Source organism: Danio rerio, chromosome 8, assembly GCF_052040795.2.
Source record: "Danio rerio strain M-AB ecotype USA chromosome 8, GRCz13ab, whole genome shotgun sequence".
NCBI lineage: Eukaryota > Metazoa > Chordata > Actinopteri > Cypriniformes > Danionidae > Danio > Danio rerio.
Genome location: NC_141028.1, coordinates 6,374,508 through 6,397,959, shown reverse-complemented (window position 1 = coordinate 6,397,959; position 23,452 = coordinate 6,374,508). Strand labels below are relative to the sequence as shown.

General features: G+C 33.6%; 3 protein-coding genes across 3 annotated transcripts in view; 1 reads left to right on the top strand and 2 right to left on the bottom strand.

Annotated features, from left to right (window-relative positions):
* ufd1l (ubiquitin recognition factor in ER associated degradation 1) overlaps positions 1–23,452 on the bottom strand; it is a 253,880-nt gene that overhangs the window by 69,706 nt on the left and 160,722 nt on the right. The gene's annotated exons all lie outside the window — the stretch shown is intronic.
* cldn5a (claudin 5a) lies at positions 5,604–7,112 on the bottom strand. The gene is given in 1 exon segment (NM_213274.1): positions 5,604–7,112. A coding segment is annotated over 1 exon segment (648 nt). The 5' UTR covers positions 6,808–7,112; the 3' UTR covers positions 5,604–6,159.
* Positions 10,432–23,452, top strand: part of zgc:63587 — a 73,033-nt gene continuing 60,012 nt past the window's right edge. Inside the window, 2 exon segments of the mRNA NM_200459.2 lie at positions 10,432–10,532; positions 23,350–23,393. Of these exon segments, the coding sequence (NP_956753.2) occupies positions 23,367–23,393 (27 nt within the window). The 5' untranslated portion in view covers positions 10,432–10,532; positions 23,350–23,366.

The window sequence follows — 23,452 nt, the reverse complement described above, 5'->3', positions numbered from 1 at the left end:
TCTAAGCATAATAGTTTTAATAACTCGTCTCTAATAACTGATTTATTTTATCGTTGTCATGATGACAGTAAATAATATTTGACTAGATATTTTTCAAGACACTTCAATACAGCTTAAAGTGACATTTAAAGGCTTAACTAGGTTAATTAGGTTAACTAGCCAGGTTAGGGTAATTAAGCAAGTTATTTTATTACGATGGTTTGTTCTGTAGACTATCGAAAAAATAATTAGCCTAAAGAAGCTAATAATTTCTACCTTAAAATCATGTTTAAAAATTAAAAACGGCTTTTATTCTAGCAGAAATAAAACAAATAAGACTTTCTCCAGAAGAAAAACTATGATCAGACATACCGTGAAAATTTCCTTGCTCTGTTAAACATCATTTGGGTAATATTTAAAAAAGAGAATATATTTTAAAGGAGGGCTAACAATAGTTAAAAGTTGTTTTTTTTTCAACTTCTTAAACATAAAAGTTTTAATATTTATTTATTTATTTGTCATGACGACAGTACATAATATTTTACTAGTTATTTTACTTTAGTAAACTTTAGTTTGCTTTAAATTCTAGTTAAAGGGTTAAATAGGATAATCATGCAAATTTATTTTAATTAGGCAAGTCATTGTACTACATTGGTTTGTTCTGTAGACCAGTGTTTCTCAACCACATTCCTGGAGGACCACCAGCTCTGCACATTTTCCATGGTTCTGTTGGAAATCGCATTCCACTCAGTAGGTACTGTATTTGAATTTGAATTTACTACTGGACTGTTAGAAAAGTGCTTTCTATACAGTATGAATGGAACTTGGATGTACTACATTCACCATTTTGATGCGATAACGTGACCTACAGTACCCACATTAGTTGCGTCACTTCACTCCCATTAATTAATTTTCTCACAGTGCTTCATGGGATAGTGCAGCACGCATCGGATACACACTTCAGAATCTCGCCAGAAATAGTAAGTCATCCGAGTACTTCTCATGTACTGTTTTTTTTTTCATTTGATGAATTCAGACATACTACTCCACTCGCATACTGTTTTAGCATACTGCATATGGAAGCATGTGATTTTGAACCCAACCAATGTCTCCTTAACCAAACCCACCAGATTCAGATCATCAGCTCATTAGCAGAAACTGAAAGACCTGTAATGGGTGACAAAGGAGACATCCAAAACATGCAGTGCTGGTGGTCCTCCAAGAACGTGGTTGAGAAACACTGCAATAGCCAATGGGGGAAAAAAATTCCAAGACTTAAAATATAAAATAAAAATATAATATAGATAAATATAAAACAATATAACTTGGGAAATATAAAAAAATATATAGATATTTTGGTCTTTAAATATTTACGCTGCCGGTTGAGGTTTGGGGTATTTTTAATTTTATTTTATAAAATTATTCTGTTCACCAAGGCAGCATTTATTAAATGTAAAAAAGTGAAATGTTTATTAAAATTTTAAATAGCTGCTTTCTTATTGTATGTAGTTTCAAATAAAATTATTACTCCAGTCTGTATTGCTTTTATTACTATGTTCATTATTAATAATAATAACAACAATAATAATAACTAATATTAGAGCGATTTCTGAAGGATTTGACTCAAAAGACTGGAGTAATGAAGCTAAAAATTCATCTTTAAAATCCCTGGAATAAATTATTAAATTAAATTATAAACTACTTTTGAACAGTTATTTTATTGAGCAATAACATTTCACAATTTTACAACTTGTACTGTATTTTTGATGTATTAAATGCAGCCTTGGTGAGCAGGAGAAGCTTATTTTAAAACATTTAAAAATCCTACTGACCCCAAACATTTGACCGAAGTACATGACAACAGCCAGCAACAAAAAAATCACAAACATTCATATTCGTGTCAAAACTGTAAATGTTTATTCCAAACCACATTCATTCAACAAATTAAAGACAATAAAAAAATTACAAAATAAATCCACATTTTCAAGGAACATCCGTGAAATTCAGGAGAATCCCAAAATAATTTCGCATTTTTCCACAGTGGATGAAAATCCTGCTGCACTTGATTTCGAGCAACAGTGTGAGTTTGAGAGTGTCTGAAAAGTCAGGATTTTGAGTCTCGAGTTTGTCCTGCTGACTGTCCAAGTGTAAAAAAACATCTCATCTTCAGCACTTTCGGTAAACATCATCCATCAAAACAGCTACAGATACTAAACGCTTAAGTCTTACAGCCTTTTCCAGGTACCTAAAACAGATATTTGTCATAATATTCCTCCTCGTTCACCCATGAATATCCTTAATAGGTATAAAAAAGAGAAACACTTCATAATGAAAACAAACATTTATGCCTAACAGATCGGTAGCGTTTATAATTGTGTTCTCATTATGTTTCTAAAAAAGAGGATCGGATCAGTAGTTCATGCACATTAAAACATGAATATTGCATGGAAATATAACGGTGAATGTATTCTAATGATCTGTTAAGCATTGTATAATGCTATATTTATCATAAAATGCTCAGCTTTAATGGGCATTTAACTGAAGGTAAACTTTTTAGCCAGTCAAATACTTTAAAATATACAAAAATTGTAAAATAATGCAACGTTTAACAGATCATGCATGTTAAACTGTGAATTGTGCATGAAAGAAATTATGTTTCAAGACATCTGAATGTTGTTAATGATCTGTTGAGCATTGTATAATGTTTAATGTTTAAATCGATTGTAAAATGTCTTTATTTATGCACATTGTGCATTAATGTTTTTGCAAAAAGTCAACTCCAAGATATCAAAAGTAAACCTTTTAACCAATTAGATGCTTTAAAATGTCAAAACATTTAAAAATAATGCAATGTTTAACAGATCACATATGTGACAAATGTATTTTTAATGATTTGTTGATCATTAATATTAAATCAATTGTAAAACATTCATCTTTACGCACATTTTTGCACAAGTTTTTATGTATATATCAACTTTTTAACCAATCAGATGCTCTGAAATATAAAAACATTGCAAAATAATGCAATGTTTAACAGATCATGCATGTTAAAGCATTATTATTGTATGAATAAAATATGTTTCAGGTCATCTTAATGTTGTTATAATGATCTGTTGAGCGTTGTATAAGGTTTGATGTTAAATTGACTGTAAAATGTCTATCTTTATGCACATTTTGCAGTAATTGTTATGCAAAAAGTCAACTCCAAGATACCGAAAGTAAACTTTTTAACCAATTAGATGCTTTCAATATATGAACGTTGTAAAATAATGCAATGTTTAACATCATGCATGTTGAAAGGTATGTTTCGGGTCATCTGCATGTTGTTTTAATGATCTGTTGAGCATTGTATAATGTTTAATGTTAAATTGACTGTAAAATGTCAATCTCTATGCACATTTTGTCCTAATTTTTATGCAAAAAGTCAACTCCAAGATACCGAAAGTAAATTTACACCAATTAAATGCTTTAAAATTTAAAAACATTTAAAAAAAAATAATGCAATGTTTAGATCATGCATGTCAAACCATGAATATTGTATAAAAAGAAAGTTTTCAGGAAATCTGAATGTTGTTTTAATGATCTGTTGAGCATTGTATAATGTTCAATGTCAAATCCATTGTAAAATGTTCATGTTTATGCACAATTTTGGACGAGTTTTTATGCATAATTCAACTCCAAGACACCGAAAGTAAACTTTTTAACCAATCAGATGCTTCGAAATATAAAAACATTGTAAAATAATGCAATGTTTAACAGATCATGCATGTTAAACCATGAATATCGTATGAAAGAAAATATGTTTCAGGACATCTTAATGTTGTTTTAATGAGCTGTTGAGCGTTGTATAATGTTTAATGTCAAATCGATAGTAAAATGTCTATCTTTATGCGCATTTTTGCACCAATTATTATGTAAAAAGTCAACTGCAAGTTACCAAAAGTAAACTTTTTAACCAATCAGATGCCCTGAAATATAAAAACATTGTAAAATAATGCAATGTTCAACAAATCATGCATGTTAAATCGTGAATATTGCATGAAAAAATATGTTTCAGGTCATCTGAATGTTGTTTTAACGAGATGTTGAGCATTGTATAATGTTTATTGTGAAACTGATTGTAAAATGTTCATCTTTATGCACAATTTTTTACAATTTTTAATTTAAAATTCAACTCCATCTTACCGAAAGTAAACTTTTTAACCGATTAGATGCTTTAAAATATGAAAACAGCTTTCAAAATTTACAATGCTTAACAGATCAGTACTTCATGCACTCTAAAACATGAATATTGTATGAAAGTATAATGTTTAATGTATTTTAATGGTCTGTCAAGCACTGTAAAATGTTAAATGCATTATAAAATGCTCAGCTTTAATGCACATTTAAACAAATTTAACTGAAAGTTTACTTTTTAACCAGTCAAATGTTTTTTAAATATAAAAACATTTTTAAATGATGCAATCTTTAACATCATGCATGTTAAAAAATGTTTCAAGTCATCTGAATGTTTTTTAAAGACCTGTTGAGCTTTGCTTGGATGTTAAAAAGATTGTAAAATGTTTATCTTCATGCCCATTTTTGCACTAATTTTTTATCCAAAATTCAACACCATGTTACCGAAAGTAAACCTTGTAACCAATTAGATGCTTTACAATATGAAAACAGCTTTCAAAATAATACAATGTTTAACAGATCAGTACTTCATGCACCTAAAAACATGAATATTGTATGAAAATATAATATAATTGAATGATCTGTTAAGAAAATTAATGTGAACCTAAATTCTACAGGTGGCTCATGACACTAAAAGACATTTTATCCAATCAGATGCTTTAAAATTGATGTTTAACAGATCATGCTTAATAAAACATTGGATGCAAATGCAATGTTTAAGGACATCTGAATGCATCTCAGCATTGTATAATTGAAGTTTCCCTTATTGTAAACCATTAAGCCTACATTAAGTTACTGAAAAAAATACATTTTTAGCCAATCAGATGCTTTAAAACATAAAAAAAAAGAATACAATGTGTAACGGGTCAGTAATTCATGCTTAAAACATGAACATGCAAATAATGCTTCAGGGCATTTGAATGTATTTTAATGAAGCACTGTATGTTTACTGTAAAATGTTCTCCTTTATGTGCATTGTTCTCATTGATTTATATTAACAAAAAGCCAACATATAGCTTAACATAAACCAATAAGATGCTTTCGGAAAAAATAAAATAAAATAATTCAATGTTTAACAGATCATGCACATTAAAAAGTGAATATATCACACACTCCAGAACCTGTTAAGCAACATGTTTGTTAACGAAAAAATGTTCACCTTTCACAAAACGCACAATCCTCGCGTTTAAATAAACGGATCCACTTAGTAGTCCGAGATGCTTAAAGTGATAGTTCACCCCAAAATTAAAATTGACTCACCCTTTACTTGATCCAAACCGATTTGAGTTTCTTTCTTCGGTTGAACACAAAAAAAGATGTTTTGAAGAAAGCTCAAAACCGGTAACCATTGACTTACATAGAACTTGTTTTTCCTATAAAAACATAGAAAAATTAGCAGTTTAACATGTTTTGTGATTCATGTTTTTATTTTATTTTTTTATTTTTTCACTTTTAAACTTAAAAAGTTTAATAAAGTGACTTTTTAAAACATTTATAACAGTTTAAATTGATATATCATCTGAGTTGATGTTGTATAGTATGCTACAAAAACCTGCCAGTATACATTTTCTGTTCTCTCTGTTATTCCCTATACATTACATTATTTCAAACTACTAAAATCCCAATCAAAGTCGCTTTGGAAAACTGTAGAGTTGAATTTTCAACATCTAAAGTCGACAGACAAGAGATCAACCTCTCATAATGCAATTCACAACCGTAAATAAATGGAAAACACTTGTGAAAATACTCTTACAGTGTACTATAGAAGTCAATGGTTACAGCATTTAAGTACAGCATTCTTCAAAATATCTTCTTTTGTGTTCAAACAGAAAAAAGACATTTATAAAGGTTAAAACCCATTTGAGGTAAAGTAAATAGTGAGTAAATGTTCACATTTGGGTGAACTATCCTCTTAAAAACAAAAACAAAAAAAAAGTAGAGTCCAGCGAAAAGCATCGAGTTTTCATCTGCATGTGCAACACACACACACACACACTCAAGCATTCACACGTAATTCCTCTTGTCGTATTCCCCGTTGGATGTGGCTCTTTTAGTGGGCGCGTATTTGACCGAGTACCCGGAGCTTCCAGAGGCCGGGCAGGAGCAGCAGAGTATGCTTCCCCCGAGCAGCAGCAGCGCAGAGGCCGCCCAGCCGATGTACAGCGCCGCGCCGATCTCCCGCTTCTGGGCCGGCAGCACCTGTGGGTTATAGAAGTCGGAGATGATATTATTGGCCATCCAGCACAGTGGCACAAGCACGAAGATGGCGCTGAGGATGTAGATCACCCCTCCGACGTTCACCACCCGCGCTTTCACGTTGTCCTCTTTGATGCAGTTTGTGCACTGCGCGCCTGCGATCACCACCATGAGCGCGAGCACGCTCAAGACCGAGGAGATGACCGTGAGCGCGCGCGCGGCTTGCAGGTCGTGGCTGAGCGCGAGCATGGAGTCGTGCACTTTGCATTGCATCTGGCCGGTGCTCTGCACGGCGCAGGACATCCACAGGCCGTCCCAGATGGTCTGCGCGACCACGATGTTGGCCTCGATGAAGGCGGTGACCTTCCAGGTGGGCAGCCCGCAGGCCACCATCTCCAAAAGCGTCCCGCAGACGCACAGGATCAGACCCAGGAGCTCCAAAGCCGCGGAGGCCATCGCTTTCTTTTCCCACTCCTGATGGTACTAAAAGGAGTTTAGAAGTTTGCTTTCTTCTAATGGAAGTTTGCGTCTTTTATCCAAAGTGTTCTTGTCCTTTCCTTTCTGTTTTCGACGCGCTTTGGTTTGGTCGTCTTTAATCCAAAGTTTTGTCTTCTGTTTAAGACGAGCTTTGGTCAGGTTGTCTGCTTTCTTTTCTTCTGTTTTGGAAGAATTTTGGTCAGGTCGTCTTTTATCCGAAGTATTTTCTTTTCCTCTGGGTTAGATGCGCTTTGGTCAGCCAGACAGCATCTCCTAACTGCGTCTCTTCTGGGCTTTGACTAACGGACTTTTGCTGGACTGGGAATAAGTGGAGTGGAATAATAGTAGGACGCGAGAGGAGGGGTGTGTGTGTGCGTGTGTGTGTGTTTTCAAGACAGGAGTGAAACTTTTGTCCAATCGCACAGCGGAGCATCTACTGCGCTCGCCAATGAGGAGGCAGAGAAAAGCCGTGTGTTTGTGGGGAACTCTGAAGGGGGTATGTGCGTGTAAAAAACAAAAACAAAGACCAAAATAAAACCTTTTTAATCATATAAATAAAATAGCACCAAAATAATAAAAATATATAGAAGCAATAAAAATCAACTTATCAAAACTGTTAAATTACATAAAAAAAAAAAAAAAAAAAAAAAAAATATATATATATATATATATATATATATATATATATATATATATATATATATATATATATATATATATATATTTATATACATACAGTTTAAGTCAGCATAATTAGCTTCTCTATGAATTTTTTTTTCTTTTTTTTATATTTCCCAAATTATGTTTAACAGAGCAAGGAAATTTTCACAGTCAGATAATATTTTTTCTTCTGGAGAAAGTCTTATTTGTTATATTTCAGCTAGAATAAAAGCTATTTTAAGGTCAAAATTATTAGCCCCTTTAAGCTCTATATTTTTTCGATAGTCTACAGAACAAGCCATCGTTATACTATGATTTGCCTAAGCTGTATAGAAGTGTCTTGAAAAATATCTAGTCAAATATTATTCACTGTCATCATGACAAAGATAAAATAAATCAGTTATTAGAAATGAGTAATTAAAACTATTATGTTTAGGAATGTGCTGAAAAAATCTGCTTTCCGTCAAACAGAATTATAGGGAAAAAAAAATAAACAGGGGGGCTAATATATTTCTATATTTTTGGAGTGCCAGAACATGGAATATTTATGGCTAACAACATGGATTTTTTTTGCTTTTTAAATTTACCATTCAAAAAATTTGCAAACCACTGAATATATAAAGACCCTACTGGTTAATAATAAGACTAAATGTTAAGACAAAGTGTGTGTGTGTGTGTGTGTGTTTGATTCCTTGAACTTTTGTTTTGTCGATAAAAATTCATTTATTATATGTTTACTGAAAGTTTTTGAAGCACATCTTGCTGCTCAGTATATAAACTGTTAACATTGTTAATTATTTTTGTTGTTTGACAGTTTATTATTTATTAATGTTTTTTTAATCTTTTTAATTTACAAATTTGTAGGGTGGACAAAGGAAATCCACATGTCTGTATTTGTTTCAACTTTGTTTAAACATGATTTAAAAAATCCATAAATAAATAGCAAAAATAAAATAAATGTTTACAGAAGTTTTATTAATAAAATATTTGCAGATGTAAAAAAAAAACTAAATCAAAAACAATAACATGACATAATGTAGCCTATAAATGTCATCTGCCTCATCCGGAACGGTGACGAGTCTGCATACAGACTGGAGGTGGAGCGGCTGGCGTTATGGTGCAAATACCTGGAGCTGAACTCGCTCAAAACAGTGGAGATGATGGTGGACTTTAGGAGAAACTCCCCTGCTCTCCCCCCGCTCACCACCTTGAACTGCACTGTGGCTTCAGTAGAGTCATTTAGGTTTCCGGGCACCAGCATCTCTCAGGATCTGAAGTGGGACTCTATCATGAAGAAAGCTTAGCAGAGACTGTACTTCCTTCGTCAGCTGAGGTAGTTTAACCTGCCACAGGAGCTGCTCGTGCAGTTCTACTCAGCTGTCATCCAATCCATCCTCTGCACTTCAATCACCGTCTGGTTCGGCTCAGCTGCCAAAACCAACCTCCGTAGACTACAGCGAATAGTCCGGACTGCTGAACGAATCACTGGCACTACCCTTCCTACATTTCAAGAACTGTACTCTTCCTGAGTGAGTAAAAGGGCTTGCAAAATCACTCTGGACACCTCGCACCCAGCACACTACCTGTTCAAACTGTTACCGTCTGGTCGACGCTTCAGAGCACAAAAACAGCCAGACACAGGAAAAGTTTCTTTCCTCAGGCCATCTACCTCATGAACAGTTAAATATCCCCCAACTGTGCAATAAATATGTGCAATACTTTCTCATACGCACTTGTACACAGCACCTTATATCAATATACAATGCAATACTTTCTCCATTCGCACTTGTACTCACCAACTTATAACCCGTATATTTATAACAAATCAGTACATACAATTCAACATCCAGATTTCTTGACTAACTGCATCTCTGTTTAATGTTTATTGTCTTTTTTTCTCATATTTATTTTGTGTTGTCACTTGTCCACTTTATGTACACTGGACGCTTCTGTAGCCAAAACAAATTCCTTGTGTGTGTGAAGCACACTTGGCAATAAAACTGATTCTGATTCTAAATCATTCATCCATTCATTTTCCTTTGACTTAGCCCCTCAGGAGTCCCCACAGTGGAATGAACCACCAACTATTTGCATATATAACATGTTTTACGCAGTAGATGCCCTGCTAGCCGCAACCCAACACTGGGAAACACCCATACACTTTTGACACACACTCACATACACTACGGCCAATTTAGCATATCCAATTCAACTGTACCGCATGTCTTTGGACCATACCTGCCACCACCCCCGTTTTTCCCGGGAGTCTCCTGTATTTCAGACCCATCTCCTGCCACTCTACCTTTTTGTTATTTCCCCAGGAAAACTCCCGTAGTTTCAAAAATAAAAAAAAAATTTTTTCCATCTCCAGGATTTTCAGAGACAAATGTTGGCAGATATGCTTTGGACTGTGGATGGAAACCCACACAAACACGAGGAGAACATGTAAACTCTACACAGTAATGCCAACTGAATTAGCTGGGGCTCGAACCAGCGACCTTCTTGCTGTGAAGCGATTGTGCTACCTGCTTTTTACTATAATCATTTTGTAATGCAGTAAATAAATAATTTAATTCACAAAGAAAACTCGGAAAATTAGGTAAACATTAAGAAAATTTACATTTGTAAATATAATATTTACTCATTAGAATAAATAAATTGTCATGAGAAAAGTATCACACATGGAAAAATCAATGTTCAACTTATATTTTGATGTTAAATTTAGCAAAATTTTATTTATAAAGTTCGTCTGATTTTGGTGCATGCTTAGACATGCTCCTTGAAAGCACTTGAAACAGACAACTTCTAGAAACTGCGACCTGTCTACGCCATCTTGGCTCTAAATTGCCGCTCTACCGCGTGTACTCCACATTCATTCTTGAGCCGCAATGACTCCAGTCTCGATCCACCAGTGAATAGGCATTGTGGGATAAGGGCGGAATTGCAGCGGTTTCCGGATTCCCTGGATTGGCCTGCTTGAAAGAAAGAAAACAAGGGAGGTGGAAAAACTCTAGAATTGCTGTTTTATCACACGTTTGTAAAAGGTAAGGAAAAGTTAGTGAAAGTTTCTTCGAGTTTGTAGCCGGAAGTGATGAGTTTGCATCAACTCCCGCGCGGCTTCACCAACTGTTGCATGTCAAAGTTACACACAAATGAAGTTTCATGAAAGAATGTCGATGTTTTTTTCCTCGATAGATTGTTTCTCTGTCAGATCACACATAAGGGTTTTGTTTTATTTCGCTCGTGTCAGTTTTAGAAGTGTTACGTGTCCTGAATTAAGGCATTTTATCAAGCAGGGTGTGGACGAGAGGAGGTGTTTCTCCTCAAATGAAGTACCATTGAAATCTACACACTGTTATCCGTTTCATTAATAAATTATTAAGGAATTTGGCATCCGTGAATTCAGAGAGAGGGGTTTGGGGGAGTCTGGGAGAGGATTGCCAGAGTTTGACAGCACATCTCAAAGTTTAATAGCGTTTCTCTCTGAAACAAACCTCCTTGCTTGAACACATCCTCCCGACAGGTCAGCTAACATACCAGGGTATACATTCATTATTTAATGTTTCAGAGAAATGCACACCTGCTTGTAAAGTTCTGCCAGTCTCAAATACAATTTTTAAAAATGTTTTTCAAGGCAAGGCAAGTTTATTTATATAGCACATTTCATACACAATGTTTTTTTTTAAAGTGCTTTACATAATAATAATAATACCAGAGACAAGTAAATAAAAACAACAAAGAGTAAAAATGATTAAAAACAGATTAAAATGTGTTAAAACTGGTTTTAAAGGAACAAAAAAAAAAAAAAAAAAAGACAATAGTGCTATCTGTCTGATGTCACACAGTTATGTTAATGTTATGTCATGTTTAATTTCATATTTTTCTCTGTAAAATCATTCATTTCTATTCAGTACGAGTTTATTTATATAGTAAGCAATCTTGTCAGACGTAATATTTAATTAATTAATAATAAATTGATGATATATTAAAAGACTTTAGTTATATAGTTATACTTCACTACTCTCCTTTAAGCTATTATGTTTGACCCGTTTGTTTACGCATTTAATTAAATATGATATTTATTATGTTTGTTAGTGTTATGTGGGGTATTAAAACTGAAAAAGTGTACTACATATTTAAAGTATATTAGACTTTGTATGTGTCATGTTTAATTTAATATTTTCCTCTCTTTAAAATCATACATTTTACCATAATTTACTGAAGACGCCCACTAATATGTCGTTCAGTGCAATAATAGTTTATTTATATAGTAACAAATCTTGTCGGACAATAATAATAATATATTGATGACATATTAAAAATCTCTATTTAGGGATCACATTGCGTGTGAAATGGGTATTAATCGATTAATAAAGGGACTAAGCCAAAAAGAAAATAAATGAATGAAAAAATAATCTTCTTCAAACTATTATGTTTTACCTGTTTGTTTAATTAAACATGATATTTTTATGTTTGTTAATGTTATGTGGGGTATTAAAACAATAAAAGTGCAATACATATAACAGATCTTGTTAGACAATAAGAATAATAAATTGATGACATATTAAAAAAACTCTATTTAGGAATCATAGAACAGCTATGAAATTGATATTAATATTCATTATAAATACTTAAACTTCACTACTCTCCTTCAAACTATTATGTTTGACCTGTTTGTTTAATTAAACATGATATTTTAATGTTTTGAATTTTATGTGGGGGATTAAAACAATAAAAGTGTGATGCATATTTAAAGCATATTACAGTTTGTATGTGTTATGTTTAATTATATATTTTCCTCTGTAAAATCATGCATTTTACCATAATTTACTGAAGACGCCCACTAATATGTCGTTCAGTGCCATAATAGTTTATTTATATAGTAACAAATCTTGTCAGACAATAATAATAATAATATATTGATGACATATTAAAAAACTTTATTTAGGGATCACAGTGCAGCTGTGAAATGGATATTAATAGTCATTTTAAATTGTTATACTTCACTACTCTCCTTTAAACTATTGTTTTAACTGTTTGTTTACGTATTTATTTAAATATGATATTTATTATGTTTTATTAAACAATAAAAGTATTTTAGACTTTGTATGTGTCATGTTTAATTAAAAATTTTCCTCTTTAAATTCATTTAAATACATTTTAAAATGATTTACTGAAGACATCCACTAATATGCGTTTATAACAATAGTTTATGTAGTAAAAAAAGCGGAGGCAGTAATAATAATTTGATGACATTAATATAATTAAATATTTATACTTTACCACTCTTTTTTAACCTATTAGATTTTATCAACTTGATTAATTATGATGTTTTTTATTGTTTGTTAATGTTATGTGGGGTCATTAATCAATGAAAATGTAACACATAATTAAAATGTCACACTTTGTATGTGTCATGTTTAGTATTTTCCTCTCTGTAAAATCATACATTTTACCATGATTTAAGACGTCCACTAATGTGTCATTCAGTACAATAGTTTATATAGTAAACATATTGTCAGACAATATTCACTTGTTGACATATTGAAAGACTATTTAAGGATTATAGAAAAGCTATGAAACAGATATTTGTTGTCACCTTAAATCTTTATTCTTCCCTACTCTCCTTCAAACTATTATGTTTTACCTGTTTATTTAAGTTAAGTTGTGCATAGTGTATGTGTGTGAATGCAAGAGTGTGTGGATGTTTCCCAGTGTTGCGGCTGGAAGGGCATCCACTTCGTAAAACATGTGCTGGATAAGTTGGCGGTTCATTCCGCTTTGGCGACCCCTGATTAATAAAGGGACTAAGCTGAAAAGAAAATGAATGAATGAATAGATGTGGCCATTTTTTAGATATTAGTACACAGTAGTTTTTCATTATTGTTGCTAGTATAGAATAGTATTGAAATCATGCATGTTATATACAATATTTGTATGCAGCTTCTTTTGTACTGAAATACAGTGCCTTGTCTGATAATATTTTTTCCTCTGAACAAAGTCTTATTTTGGCTAGAATAAAAGCAGTTCTTAATTTTTCACGAACCATTTTAAGGTCAAATTTATTAGCCCCTTAAGCTAATTGTTTTTCAGACTGTCTCCAGAACAAACCATCGTTATACAATAACTTGCCTAATTACCCTATAGCTGGTTAACATAATTAACCTAGTTAAGACTGCTTCAATCTTTTACTTTCACACTAGTACTTAGTCATTTTAGCGAACACCTCAGATGCTGTTGGCTGGTTCCTGTTGGTTGTGCACCTTTTTTACCGACGCCATTATAACGACACAGATCACTGCCTATTCACAAGAAAAAAGTGATTGACAGGTGGTATTTATGTGTGTAACTTGCCTTTATTCATTTACTGTGTGATTTGTTTATGGGTAAAACAAAGACCATACAGGTCAGGTAGTTTAAACGGTAGGCTACAAATAATTAATTTGTTATTAATTAATTAATTATTCATAATCGAAAATCAAATCGAATCGTGACTTAAGAATTGAAAATGTAAGCCTTGTTGTTTCAGAGTGGAATGAAATACTCCAGGCAGCTCGAATCCATCAAAATTGTATCTTTTGGCTTTACTTGTGTTAAAATAACCTTGAGCGAACTGAAAGGAAATTCCCACTTTATAATGAGTTGGATTTTTGCTTTTGGCAAAACATGTGACTGGTAAACATGAGTGTCTGTTCATTATAAAGCACTGCTAACAGTTGCAGAATATTTTATTAGCTTATTTTCCTTCAGAACGTGTTTTTTCTGCTTGTATAATAAATCTACTGTCATTCTGGCTTTGTGCTGAAAATTATTTGAATGAGGTAATAATTCTGGCCAAGCGTTGTGTAAGATATATCAATGTTTCACTGCATAATTTCTTTTTAGGACAGTAAAAATGCTGATTTTAGCATTTACATAAGCTATTATTCACTGTAAAAAGTGCTGGGCTCCACATAATTAATTTGTGTTGGGACAATATGAAGGAATAAAGTTAATTTATTAGTTTTTACAAGTTTTAAGTGGATTGAACATAAACAAGGCGGCACGGTGGCTCAGTGGTTATCACTGTTGCCTCACAGTAAGAAGGTCGCTGGTTCAAGTTCAGGCTGGGTCAGGTGGCTTTTCTGTGCACTCAAAAATATATATATATATATTTTTTGCTCTTTCAAACTACTTATTTAGATTTCATAGAGACAGCTTAATTTCCTTATGTTCAATTCACATAAATTTGTTAAAAGTGTTAAGTTGATCAATTTGTGTTGGGATAACATGAATGAATTGTGTGGAACCCTGCATGTTTTAATGTGTGTGTGTTGTTTGCATGTTCTCCCCGTGTTGACGTGGGTTTCTTTCGGGTGCAAGGGCATCCGCTGCGTAAAACACATGTTGGAATAGTTGGTGGTTCATTCCGCTGTGGCCTCTAAAAATAGAGACTAAGCTGAAGGAGAATGAATGAACATTAAACAAATGTTATTCCTAAAAGCAATCAAGAATAGTGTTGTTTCAATTCGTTTTAAATAATTTGAACAAACAGCAAACATAGTTTTTTGAAGTTTTTGAATGTTTGGGTTGGTAGATTGATTGATTATAAAAAAGTGGTTCATTCTGCTGTGGCAACCCCAGATTGATAAAGGGACTAAGCCGAAGGAAAATGATGAAATGAATAAATGTGAAAAGTATGTTATGCTCAGCAGGTCTCAATCTATTCGATAATATACAGAATTATTGTGAAATATTTGCGGAATTTAAAAATAACCGCTTTCTTTTGTAATCTTAATCAAGTGTCATTTATTTCTGCGATGCAAAGTTGATTTTTCAGCATCATTTTTGATCTGCAGTGTCACAGGATCCTTCAGAAATCATTCATATAATTCACAGGTGTCAAAGCCAGTTCCTGGAGGATCACAGCCCTGCACAGTTTAGTTCCAACCCTGCTTCAACAAACTTACCTGCAGGTTTCAAACAAGCCTGAAGGCTCAATTAGTTTGATCAGGTGTGTTTAATTAGGGTTGGAATCAAGTTGTTCAGAGTTGCGGCCCTCCAAGAACTGGATTTGACACCTGTGATATAAATATTTGCTGCTCAAGAAATATCTTGTGCTGCTTCACATTTTTTGTAGAAACTTTAATCCAAAATTCTTTGATCGTTCAGAAAAACATATTTGAGATATAATTAATATAATATTTGCATATATTTGAATGAAATTTGGGTTAGAAGTTCTGAGCTAGCTATTTGAAAACAAATAATGCATTAATTGAGCCTTTTGATTTTTTTTACAATATTAAAAAGGGTTTATTTCATCCCAAATTGTGACAAACCATTAGGTCCTATAAATGTAACACAAACAAATAACCCAGCTGTTAATTTTGTTCATATTTGACCCAAAACCAAGTCGAAATAACTTTTTTAAGGGTGTAGGTGGATTGACACACTTCTGTCAGTCAGTCAGTCAATCAAACAATCAATCAGTCAATTAATCAACCAATCAATCAATGAGGCACCGTTATTGGACAATAATCTTGCCGTATTGAAAGTTTAAAGTAAATCCTTTAACATGGATCTCTAGAAAAACGTTCAATGAAGAAGTTTCTGCCATCTTGGCTCTGTACGTACCTGTCATCATGTGTTTTTGTCTCCTCTTTATTTACATCTTTAACCTTTCACCCATCCTCTTTCTTCACTGAACCATAGATGTGTTATTTCCGTCTGCTTGAAAGTGATTCAAGGTGACGGAGGTCATGAGTCGGCACGTTTTACTCTTCAGCTCAAGTGCTGTTTTGAACAGAAGATCAGTTGTGCAATAACAGTGTATTTAGACATATGCCAATATCCAATTTGTCGTAGTAATGAACAGGCACAATGTTGATATCGTGGGTGCTTCAAAATACTGTAAATGACCAATTCCAATTCCATTGCCATGAAAAATATTTTCAAACAATTATATTTGATTTAGCAAAGTCACACAAGTGGCAATTTTACATCCGTCATATCCATAACAGAGAGGATTTACATCAATAACCAAACTTTTCCCTCATAAATGCAAAAATGTCCAATAAAATAAAACATGTTTGTTCTAGAGAAAACTCTTATACTTTTGATTAGGATTATTTCTTTTAGGTTGTGCAGTTTAATTCGAAGAAATTTTACAAGTATGTTGTGTACTGTAAACTTGCTATTGTTTTTTGTCACATCCACACCACATGTTAATTTTCCTAATTTAAAATATCAAAAATGTTTATAGATTGATATTTTTCCCATGACTAGTTTATGGGAAATTAGTTTGATCGGGTGTGTTTAATTAGCATTGGAACTAAACTGTGCAGAGCTGCGGCCCTCCAGGAACTGAGTTTGACACCTGGGCAATAAAGCAACACACTAGAGCTGCTCGATTTTGGGAAAAATCATAATCAGGATTATTTTGGTTATAATTGTAATCACGATTATTCCAAACGATTATTAGTTGAAGTCAAAATTATTAGCACTCACGAGAATTTTTTAGAATAAATATTTCCCAAATGATGTTTAACAGAGCAAGGAATTTTAACAGTATTTCCTCTAATATTTTTCTTCTGGAGAAAGGCTTATTTGTTTTGTTTTGGCTAGAATAAAAGCAAATTTAAATATTTTGAAACCTCTTTTAAGGTCAATATTATTAGCCCCTTTAGGCAATGTATATTTTTGATTGTCTGCAGAAGAAACTACTGTTATATAATGACTTGTCTATTTACCCTAATTAAGCTTTTGAATCACACTTTGAATTTGAATGTTTGTATTTAAAAAAAATATCTACTAAAATATTATAATCTGTCATCATAGCAAAGATAAAATTAATCGGTTATTAGAAATGAATGATTAAAACTATGTTCAGAAATCTTCTTTCCATTAAACAGTTTCAGCATACTATCATCTCAAAAATATTGCAAGAATCAGATGCTTTGTTTCCAGTGAAGACTTAGAGAAACTTGTTCATGCTTTTATCAGCAGCAGGGTGGATTACTGTAACGGCCTCCTCACCGGCCTTCCCAAAAAGACAGTTGCAGCTCATCCAGAATGCTGCAGCCAGAATTCTGACCAGAAGCAGGAAATCAGAGCACATCACACCTGTCCTCAGGTCTTTACACTGGCTGCCAGTTACATTCAGAATAGATTTAAAGTATTATTACTGGTCTATAAATCCCTAAATGGCCTAGGAGCTCAATACATTACAGATATGCTCACTGAATACAAACCTAACAGATCACTCAGATCTTTAGGATCTTATAAACTAGAAATTCCAAGGGTTCAGTCAAAGCAGGGTGAATCTGCCTTCAGCCACTATGCTCCTCACTGCTGGAATCAGCTTCCAGAAATAATCAGATGTGCTCCAACATTAGGCACATTCAAATCAAGACTGAAAACACATCTGTTTAGCTGTGCCTTTACTGAATGAGCACTGTGCTGCGTCCGACAGATCGCACTATTATGTTTTTCGTTTTCTTTTTCATTCTTTTATAACCTATTCTAACTCGTTTTAATTTGTTTTTATCTGTTTTTAATCATTTTTATTCTCTGCATTTTATGTTCCTAAACTTTTCTTTTTAATTCCTGTTTATGTAAAGCACTTTGAATTGCCACTGTGTATGAAATGTGCTATATAAATAAACTTGCCTTGCCTTGCCTAAACAGAAATTAGGGAGGAAAAGGATTGCTAATATTCAGGAGGGCTAATAATTCTGACTTCAACTGCATATATATTATTTTCCTCCCTGCAAAGGAAAGAGAAATAAATACAATAGAATAAAAATATGAAACAAACTGTGCTTTAAGCATCTTCACCGTAAGAACAACACTTTAGCTACAAAAGTCTTCAGTCAAGAGCAGAGGGGGATTTTCTCGTTGTTTTATTAATCATGATAAAACAGGCGGCAGCTATTGTGCTCTGTCACTTTAATGGTTTCGCTTTCACGTGTCTTTTGATTCTCAACTCGTTTGTTTATTACAAAATGAGGGTTAATATGAATAATCACTAAACACCGCGTTTTGACACCTATTTGAACAATAAAGCGTTAATGACTTTAGATGTGTGGGCTCTCTGCTCGTCACAATGTGCGAATGAGACCAAGTGCAGATCGCATGCTTCTGACTGTCTGCACGGCGCACATACATAAGCATGCAGTCTTTTGCGCTTAAGAGCAACAAGTGAGAACATCTGGAAAGGGGGCGGTAAATAATGGAATAATCGTTTATCTCGATTAATGGTTTTTCATAATCGTTAGAAGCCATAATCGAAATCGGATTTTCGATTGATTGCACAGCCCTACAACACACTGAGTATTTGTAGATTATTATACCTGTTAAAGTACTTTTTTGCAGCTTAGGTCAGGATTCTGATAATACTATATGTCATGACAAAAGCTTTAGCAATTAATTGCAATAAGGAAATGTGTAGAAGCCTAGCTGTATAGTGACTTTTTGCTGCTTTTCTGTTCTGACTGTAAATGTGGCATTGCAGTCACGAGCTTACCATCCACTAAGCTCCATCAGGAATTTCGCTAAGAGTCTCAAAACCATTTTAACGTAAAAAAACAGCAAATCTTTTAAGTCAGGTCACCACCTGTGGGTGAGGTGCAGTTCAAAGCTGGTGTGTTTGTTAAATCTCTGAGCTTAATATACATGCTAATGCAAAAATCACCCCTGGTGTAATAGCTGCTGCAATAATGAGGCCACTTGATTAATCTGAGACTACAGTTTATCCTTCTCATAATTCCCAGCCAGCAATAACAAGACCTCCCAATGTGTGATAGAGCAGTGTCCAGCATTATAAAAGCAGTGCCGCTACGCCCACAATCTGACATTCATCCTAAATTAGTTTCCGTGCCTTTCAGAGAACTGTTTTTCCCATCTTGGGAGTAAAAGCATTTATGATTATAGAAAAGAAGAATTCAGCCTGTTAGCATTACAGCTGTGTGTGTGTGTGTTTGTGTGTGTGTTTAAAGGGGACCTGTTATGAACCTTTTTACAATGTAAAATTAGTCTCTGATGTCCTTAGACATTGTGTGTGATGTTTCAGCTCAAAATAATCACACAAATAATGTTTCATAACCATTTTGTTCGCTTTGTATTCAAATGAGGTTGTGCTCTTTTCAAAAGAGGGCGGAGCTACAGATGCCTGTATGTCAGCATAGTGGCAGATTCAAAAACAAGACTCATGGTGCGCTCACCCCAGACACGGATGAAGCATCAAGCGCGAGTGATTTATGTTAAAGGTGCAGTAGGTGATTGTCTTCAGAAACATGTTTTGTTGTGCTGGTTGAAAGTCTCTTCACGGTCTAATTGTAATGATTACAGTAAATGATCTAAATGTGTTTATATGTATTTTTATATTCTGGGTAAAGCATAAAACAAAAAAATGTTCATCCAATTAAATAAAGAGTTGGACCGTCATCTCCCTTAATTCCGATAAGCACGTCAGGCTGTCTGTCAGCAAATGTAGATTCCGACTTTTGCGCATGTGTTCACGCAGATCCGCCATTAGCGCGTGACCGTCTGCATCACAAACACATGCGCTCCGAGCAAGATGCGGGCCACTCGCAGATGCCGAGTCGGAGCCGGAGGCACCGAAGGACAGCCGAGCTCGGCCCGATTACTGTAAAGCCAGGCGCGGGTATAATTCGCCCTTAATGCGGCCGCGCGGTCACGAGACGGACCGGAAGAAATCAAATGATGAATTGAAACTTTTAAAAACCTGAATCAATATTGGAGTTACTTTAGCACGCTGGAGGAAGGACGACACCATGGCTGAAGTATTACTGTTAGACAGGTAGTGTTCTGTTTTGATTATTTCATTTAATTTGTGTTTGTTTATTCATCTTATTTTTGAATTTTCATTTTGTTTCATATCTTTTATTTTAATATATATTGTATTTTTATTTTATTATATTTGTTTTTATTTTTGTTATGTTTCATATTTTTATTATAAATTTAATTGATTTAATTTAATTACATTTTTTTATTTTTGTATTTTTATTTTTGTTTTGTTTAAATTTTTTTAATATATATTTTAATTTTGTATTTTATTTGTTTTTATTTCATTTTGCTGACCATTGCTAAGGTAACACTTCAAATCGGCCTGACCAAGTTGTTTGACTTACTTGGACTACACTTGGTTTTGACCCATATTTGTAAAACCTATACACAAAATCATGATTTAATACAGCAGCACTCAAATAACATATTTTTATATACACTTAATAAAAATGCTGGGTTGTTTTAACCCAATATTGAGTCAAATATGTACAAATCCAACATTGGGTCAAGTTTTTCAATTAAATATAAATTACACCTTTTAACACATTGATAGGATTTGTAATTGCATATGACCAAACGTTTGGTTAATACAACTCATCATTTTTATAAAGTGTAGCATATGACCTCCTTAAACAATATGGTAAATATTGAAGACATTGAGCTTAAATTGACACATTTTTAATGTAGTTTTGTGTTTTAATGTTTTAAAGAAGTCATTTATGCTCACAAAGTCTGATCAGAGATGCAGTAAAAAACTCCGTAATATTGTTTTATTGATTACTTTTAATATAAGTTTTATTGTTTAAAAAAATTGTAATGAGAAATATTTTATGTTTTAATTAATTCCTCTGATGGCAAATCAGATCAAATCAAATCATTTGTCGTGTCATGGGAGTAAAAACACTCATAATCATAAAAATGAAGAACAATGTTACAGCTGCTAGATCTTCACAGTGACGAATTCCAACTCTGAATTAAACACACCTTCACCCGGACCCCATAAAACACACTTGAGTGTTTTTGGGTGGTTTAGTGAGTGTGTTTGTGTGTATATGCGTATGTGTGTGTGTGTGTGTGTGGCCTCATTTATGAGGAGTGGTGAAAATGTAGGAAAGCGTTTCCAGGAAGATGAAAGATAAACAGCATTGTTCCCTCCCTGTCATCGGCCCTCACTCTCCTCTTCATGTCTAACACACTCACACACTTCAGAACAGTGTGTTCCCCCTCCACCCGACACAGATCTCACTGTGTGTGTGTGTGTGTGTGTTTGCTCGTACGTGTGTGCGTGTGTGTGTGTGGGACAGTCAGAATGATGGAGAGTTTTTTTTATTGGCCACTAGACTATGACCATTGTCGTGTTTTTAGAATTATTTTAGCTATATATCTATTTTTATGATGCTTATGTGTGCGTTTAAATCTTATAATATTAGATACAATTAAAATATCGGGTTACATGCTGGCTCAGTAGTTAGCACTGTCAAGCTATAAGGTTGCTGGTTCGAGTCCTGGCTGGGTCAGTTGGCATTTCTGTGTGGAGTTTGAATGTTTTCCCCGTGTTGCCCTGGGTTTCCTCCGGGTGCTCTGGTTTCCCCCACAGTCCAAACACATGCACTATAGGTGAATTGGGTAAACAAAATTGGCCAAAATATATGAGTGTGAAAGAGTGTGTGTGAAGGAGAATGAATGAATGAAAATCAAAAAAATTTATAAAATTTTATCATGTTTAAAAAAATAATATTTAAATATATTTATTATAATTTAGGAACAAGAATTAATATTTTTATTGAAAATGCCAATGGACGTTTGTGATTGTTTTTATATGTTTTTTTTTCATTCATTCAGTCATGCATCCTTTTATTTACATTGTAAGTTAGGTCAGTGGCTGTTACCTTTATTATTTTTAATGGAGTTTTTTTATTTCATTCATTCATCCATTTGTTCATTCTCTCATATGCATATTCATTTTGTTAAATAAATTCATTTGTTTTTAAATTAATATTTAGCAAGGAAAGTTCAGACGTCAAAGTTCAGTTAGTAATTTAAATAAAGCTTTAATTTATTTATTATCTTTCTATTCGTTAAAAAAATCCATAAGTTTCTTCTAAAAATACTGCGAGCAGCTCTAATTTAACACTGGTGACTTTAGTTGTTATTAACATTGATAATGATATGTGCATCTTAAGAAGCAAACAACCATTTCAGAATGATTTCTAGAGGATCATGTTATTTATTTATACATTTATTGTAATTAAATATTATGTCAAAATATTTGTCATTGAAATGAAAATTAAATTAAAATTTATTTAAATTAATTAATTAGTATAGAAAAGAATTACTAAATTTAAGTTGGTTTATTGTATTTTAAATATTGTCTAGATTTCAGTAGATCTGAAACTACACTGAAAAAAAATTTACTGGATTTACTTAAGTGTATGGAAACAATTGATATGGGCTGAATTTAAACGAACATTAAAGTAGTAATTCAGTCATTCATTCATTTTCTTTTTGGCTGAGTCCCTTTATTTATCGGCGGAATGAACTGCCAACTTATCCATCAAATGTTTTACACAGCTGATGCCCTTCCAGCCGCAATCCATCACTGGAAAACACACACATACACTCATTCACACACACACACATACACACACATTACGGACAATTTAGCTTACCCAATTCACCTATAGCGCACGTCTTTGAACTGTGAGGAAAACCAGAGCACCTGGAGGAAACCCACGCCAACGCGGGGAGAACATGCAAACTCCACACAGAAATGCCAACTGAACCAGTCGAGGCTCAAACCAGCAACCTTCCTGCTGTGAGGCAACAGTGCTACCCACTGTGCCACCATGCTGCCTAAATGTAGTAATGTTCAACATAATTTGTTTGTTTAAATTCAGCCCATATAAGTTGTTTGCAACCACTTACCTTAAAAAAAATAAGTAAATCCAATGAACCTTTTTTCAGTGTAACAATGATAGTTCTATAATCCCTTACATGTTGCTTTTTTCCCCTAAATCTGTGGTCAAGCAAAATCTAGCCAGACTTTGGATTAATTCTTGTCTTTTCTTTATTTAGTTGTGAAGCAGATCATCATGTCGCAGACTGGAGAAAAAGGAAAGGTAAGACATTGCTGTCATTGTCATTGTTTACTTGAGTTTCTGCTGTCTCAGTGTGCTTT